This window comes from Solanum verrucosum, unplaced genomic scaffold (assembly GCF_900185275.1).
Source record: "Solanum verrucosum unplaced genomic scaffold, falcon-dt-bn FXZP01000261.1, whole genome shotgun sequence".
Classification (NCBI taxonomy): Eukaryota; Viridiplantae; Streptophyta; class Magnoliopsida; order Solanales; family Solanaceae; genus Solanum; species Solanum verrucosum.
In genome coordinates, this window is record NW_026019969.1 from 16,400,439 (window position 1) to 16,406,633 (window position 6,195).

At 38.2% G+C, this 6,195-nt stretch overlaps 1 protein-coding gene across 2 annotated transcripts; it reads right to left on the reverse strand.

The window, feature by feature from the left end:
- Positions 1 to 337: 337 nt before the first annotated feature.
- Positions 338 to 5,150, reverse strand: LOC125815466 (protein FAR1-RELATED SEQUENCE 5). Of its 2 annotated transcripts, none has more exons than XM_049494940.1 (2): positions 2,730 to 5,150; positions 338 to 783 (listed from the first exon to the last, which is right to left on the reverse strand). In XM_049494940.1, exons 1-2 carry the CDS (start codon positions 4,899 to 4,901, stop codon positions 610 to 612), a joined length of 2,346 nt encoding a protein of 781 aa, XP_049350897.1. In that variant the 5' UTR covers positions 4,902 to 5,150; the 3' UTR covers positions 338 to 609. The 2 variants fall into 2 exon arrangements, with proteins under 2 accessions (XP_049350897.1, XP_049350899.1); XM_049494942.1 differs by lacking the exon at positions 338 to 783 and adding an exon at positions 2,094 to 2,436.
- Between the last annotated feature and the right edge of the window lie 1,045 nt (positions 5,151 to 6,195).

The following is a 6,195-nucleotide window of genomic DNA, read 5'->3' on the forward strand; positions in this document are numbered from 1 at the left end:
CACCAACTATAGCCGTATAGGGTGAGCACTTCTCTTTGATCCATAATAAAGTAGTTGAAAAAATGCAGAAAGCTGCCAATGTAGAGCCCATCCGGATGTTGGACAACTTACACAGGTCAAGAGGACTTGCAATGATTATCTGTAGCTGAATCTTTATATGGGTGTGTAACTCGCTGAAGCTAATTCCAGCAAGAAGTACACGGCTGAAAGGAAAGTTGCCATGAATTCTAGATAAGATGAGAAGTCCCTCAATTAATGGGTAACAAAACAACGATACACATGCTTTATGGGTCTTCTCAAATAAATAAAAACAGGGTGACCTGCACACCATCTTTTCAACAATCGAACTGCATCAAACTATCCTTGCATGTAGATTTTAACAATAAAACCATTATTTATGTCAAATGGTATTGATAAACCGTGTTACTAGGTTAAGAACAAACAGCTGACAACTTTTAAGGATATTGAACAGAACACAACAGGCTACACCTGCCAAATGAGCTCATGGAGATTTCCATAAAAAGCAACCTAGGAGATTTTTGTGTACAATAAAAATTGAAGGACCAACTATGTACAGCATTATGGAACATGTACCACAACAGGAGAAATTCAGAGACCATCCTTCAAGCTAAGCTTAATACTTTGGACATTAATTGATAGTTGTTGCTTCTGGTCATCTATATCCTTCAAAACTGAATAAAGATTTGCACGATAAACTTCACAATTCTGATTGGCACAATCCAGTTGATAAGAAAGCTCCTGGATCTTCGTATCCATGTCATCCTACAGTAATATGCATATAATTTATCAGTCTAAATAACCAAAGATCACATAAAATAACCAAACCTTCCATCAACAATATCAATTCTGTAACAGACATGCAAAAGTTTCTTTGCAGCTCGAAAGTTCAAAATTTAAATTATACATAGGAGAAAAGGAAGAAGAATAGGGAGGGAATCACAAGTTAGGGAGTCGGAACTCCCGCTTACAAGATAGAAGTGCAGATAGTCATGATTCCCCATTAGACCAAATTCAATGCCTACAACTGGGGAGAGTGCAAAGAATTGTTTCAGATTGTTTGACCAAATTATAACAACCAATAGATGTTGATACTGAGGTATGAAAACAGATCCCTCAATGCACCAAATAGAATATGTAAAACCATGTTTCTATCCAACAACTTTGACTTCTATTCCTACCCAGTTTCTATGGGTGCACCAAAGAAAATTAAGTGACTGGAGACTACTCCTAAGCTTAGTAAAACTCGATTCTACCCCCTTAGAAGTTCTTCTAATTCTCTATCCAAACAACTCACATCAACACAAGAGGAATCATGTTACATGCCCTACGTCTTCTCCTGCTCCACCAACAAAACATCAATTTTTTCACCATTTTTGGCATTAACCAAGAGGTTAAACCTCTTAAACATATCCCACCATAACCTCATGGTAAAATCACAATGGAGAATAAGATAATTGATGTCCTCACCCTCTTCCTTGCACATGAAACACCAAGTGATGCAAACAATCTTCCGCTTTCTCAAATTTTTCCGTTGTCAAGATCACCCCGCTAGTAACTAGCCAAGAGAAAAGGCACACATCCTCGGCACCTGTGGAGTCCATACTGCATTGTACAAAAATCACCTCCTCCCTAATCAAAAGTTTCTCATAAGAAGATTTAACAAAGAAAACTCTATTATTCCCAAAATCCCACCACAAAGCATCACGATTATTAACCGGAGTAACTAGCCTATGAAGTAGGGCAATCAAACTTTGGAACTCATTTACCTCCCAATCATGGAAATCCCTTCTAAATCTCAAATCCCAAAAGTTGTCTTCCTTGTGTCCCCCTTTTAGATGTACCGTCAAGTTTCATTGACGTGATATTCTGAACAAAATCTGAAAATTATCTTTCAGTAATATCTCCCCACACCACCTTTATCCCCAGAAACTAACCATCCTTCCATTTCCTACCTTGAATGATATGTTAGCACTAAGTCATCTCATCCCTTCAATATATTCCTCCACAAGCCACACCCAATAGGCATATGGACAACTCTAGCTCTCCATCCCACTTTTATAAACCCATATTTATCAACTATCACCTCTCTCCAAAAAGCTTGAACCTACATCCCGAATTGCCAAAGCCATTTGCCCAGCAAAGCTTTGTTGAAAACTGATAAGTCTTTAATGTCAAGACTTGCCATTAAGTCTTTCACATTGTGCAGCATCACCCACTCAACTCCAAGCCATCTCAGAATCCCCCCACCCCCAAAAAGTGGATGCTAACCGACAATGTAATAGGAGGTGATTTATGTCATCTCCAGATTCTTTGAGGAAGTTACAGATAACTTTATCTTTCAGTTTCTTTTTCCTTTTCTTTTGTGAAGGTAAAGAAATCTTGTAAATAAAATAGCAATAAGGATGTGTTGTTAATCTGCACAGATGCAGCAAAAAAGTGCATTAGCGAAAGAATATCTCATCTAATGTTGTAGACTTGTAGGGACTCTTAACATCTCTAGAAAACAAAATCATACAATTAGATTTATCTTCTGGATAGAAGAAGCATTGTCCTCAAAGCATATTGTATTTCTTTGAGTCCAGACAAATTTATCACATTACCTCATTAAATAATTTAAGGTTAAGGAAAAAGTACGTAGACATGAGAAATGCAGCCAAAAGAGAGAACCATGTGACTGGTAGTTCAACAAAAATTTAAAAATGACTAACCTCAGAGAGTGGACATGCGAGACTTCTTTGTTCATCCTCACTGTTGTAATTTGCATGGACCCCATTTCTAGTCAAGTTTTCTCGACAATGTCCATTTACTAAAGATATCCTCCCTTCATGCTTTACTGCTAGGAAAATCTTCTTTGAAGCCTCCTCCAGAGCAGCCATTGCCACAGTATAAGAATCAACAGTCTCTCCCCCTTCCTCCACAAACTTAAACGCTTCATGTCTCAGCATATTATATCGAACAGTATGTGATTCCAAATAATAATTGATTACATCAGCAACACGGTCTTCCAATGCAACACTGCTCTTTGCACTTCGGCTCCATCGTTTGAGGATGTAATGAGAAGGAAGAGTCAGAACATTTGTCACTCTGAACACTGCTAAAACGTGTCGACAAAGAAGTCCTGAGAACTCAAACATCTGGCAGCTACAAGTAGCTTTCATTTCTAAAACATTAAATCTTACATAGTAAGCACTGTGGTCATCCCCAAATTTAGCAACTTGATAAGTGGTAACTAGTCCATCATCCTCAACTTTGTTCGCCATGAAAGTTAGAGTGGCAACCAACTCCTCCTGAAATCTCATAAATAACTTTTTCGTGTAAACCTCGGATGCTTGCTTCTCCATTGGAGAAGGGGTCTTCAAAACTGGAAATGTATTCATCGTATCATAATCAGCTTTGACTTCTTTCTCAGTACGGCTCTCCACAGCTTTCTCATACAATTTGAAGAACTGATTTAGATTAGTTGACGCATTCACATAACCATCAAAATATGAGTTCATGCTATCACTACGCTGAGTTATGGACATTTCTGCAAAAAAAGCATCACGGAGATATACTTGCACCCATTGTCTGCGATCTAAGTATATCACTTGAAGCCAGTCATGATCCCTGAGCTCATACTTGTCAACAAGAGAAAGCCAACAGGATTCGAATTCCTCAGTAGACTCTGTCAAATTGACACATTTGTGGAAGTTTGCTTCAAAATTTGGGTGCTCAAGGAAGACATGTGACAACTTTTCCTGGCATTTCTTGAAGATGTGCCATTTGCAGAAACGGTGACGGGTCTCAGGGAAAACCTGTATGATGGCAGACCTAATTACAGCATCATGGTCTGTTGTCATTGACAAGGGAGGTTGACCAGACATAGCTGCAAGCCATGTCTTAAAAAGCCATATGAATGAGGCTTCTGATTCATTTATTAGGAAAGCACATCCAAAGAGAACAGGTTGTCCATGATGATTTACTCCAGTAAAGGGTGCAAAGGGTAACCGGTACCTATTTGACCTATAAGTTGTATCAAATGTAACAGTATCACCAAAATAGTTATAATTTGCTCTTGCCTTAGAGTCCGCCCAGAAGACATTCCCTGTGCACTGGTCCTCATCACCCTGAACTGCATAGAAGAATCCAGGGTTCTGGATATTCATTTGTTTCAGGTAGTCTAAGAGGAGCTGTATGTCTCCTTCCAAGCTCCTTTGGCGGTTGTTCCGCATGTAATTACGACAATCTACCTCTGTGAAACCAACTTTGCTAATACCACCATACTCTTTAATGAGGGCAGACATAATCCTGCGGGGACCCATACCAGCTGCCTGCAAGGTATCTATTAGGGTTTTGGCAGGACCAGAAATTTGACGATGGGAGCGGAGACAGTGGACCTGATCAGGGGGAACCAGCTCGTGATTGTGCTCCTTGACAAAGTTAGAGACCACCCACATACCAGAGTCCTGTATCTTGACAGAGAGAGCGGCCTTGCAGCCAACCCGGGTGACAGTACGTGGTCGCTTAATTTCTCTATCTTTGGTACGTTTCTCATTCAAATTGCGGAATCCTTCTTTGGCACAGACAAACGACCTTTGAATGATGGCTCCATCCTTCCTGGACCGACGGGAGGAGCTGACGCGGGTGCTGAAGCCAACACGGCGTGCGTAGGAGTTATAAAACGCCTTGGCAGCCTCCTCAGATTCAAATTCCATGCCCTCATATGGTTCAAGATCGAGGTCCCCTTGAGGAGAGTAACTTCGAACTGTTGCAACATTTCCATCAATAACAGGAGAACAGTTGGCGACATTCTCCTCGTCAAGAACATCATCTCCATCCCCGTCCTCGCTCCCACCTCCACCTCCTAAGCCTATATCAAACTCGATTACCTCATTATCCATCTTCCTTAGGGAGACGAGAAGTTCGCTTTCCAGTTACACCTTACATATATGCATAGAATCGCAGGCGTACTGTGTCCTTATGGCCTAAAACATGGAGTATGTGTTAGTAATTAACACAGAGGAAAGAAAAATTGATACCGCAGTTCCGGCTACTATCTTGACGGTGGAAAATTTAGGGTTGGGGCAAAATGTTAGGCGAAGAAAAGGAATCCCTAGAAAATCCGGTGCCGGAGCATAGCCCTACTCTAAGCAAACCACTAATTGCACTCGAAGAGAGGAGAAGAAGAACCCGGAACGAACGAAATTAGCTTTGCGGATGAGTAAGGATCTTCTGTTCCGCTCACTTTCCCAGCTCCTAGGCTCCATCTAAATGGTAGATTTCGACAAATAGCCACTTTTGGGCCATCTAACGCTTTTTAATATTTTAATTTTAAAAAATACTAGTAAAATTACATACGCTTCGCGTGAAAATTTAATATCATGAAATTTATAAAATAATTTTTAAAACCTATCATTCATTAAAACTAAAACACTATTATCTTACATACAAGACATTTATAATATTAAGGAAAATGAAAATTATTACATCTTATCATTTTTCCTTAGTAACATAACCATAAATTAATGATTATAAAAATACATACCAAGATCTATAACATATGCAATTGTGTCACTGAGTCATTCAACATGAGTAAAGTACACAAATATTTAATTGTGCCTTATCGGAAAGGTTATAACTATTTGGAAAAGTTGCAACTCTTCGGAAAAGGTCACAACCTTTCATAAAATTCACAATTTTTCATAAAAGTCGCAATTCTTCATTAAAATCGCAAATTTTCATAAAAGTCACAATTTTTTATAAATTTCACAACTTTTCATGAAAGGAGAAGGCTAGTTTTGTAAATAAATAAATTAAATGGGACTTCTGGTTTGTGGTGGCGGCGCCACGTAGACGGACTTAAGGTTCTTTTATATATATAATTAACAAATAAAAAATAAATATTATTTCATTTTAATTTAAAATTTGATTACTTTTATAAAATTCAAGAATGAAGTAAATATTTCAATTGAATACCTAAAAGAAATTGTTATTGAGACAATAAACAAATTTTTAAATTTTATTTTTTAAAAGTATTGACAAATAAATAATAAATATCAGTTCATTTTAGTTTAAAATTTGATTACCCCTTATAAAAGTCGAGAATGGAGTAAATGTTTTAATTGAATACCTAATATATATATATATAAAAGAATCATAGGCCCGCCTACGTGGTACCCTTAGAATTTACGAATT

What these genes read in the sequence shown, in the direction of transcription:
- LOC125815466 (XM_049494940.1), bottom strand. Translation starts at nt 4,901, where the DNA reads ATGGATAATGAGGTAATCGAGTTTGATATAGGCTTAGGAGGTGGAGGT. An exon ending in TCGCATGTCCACTCTCTGAG is followed by an intron (nt 784 to 2,729) that starts GTTAGTCATTTT and finishes ATATTACTGTAG; the next exon opens with GATGACATGGATACGAAGAT.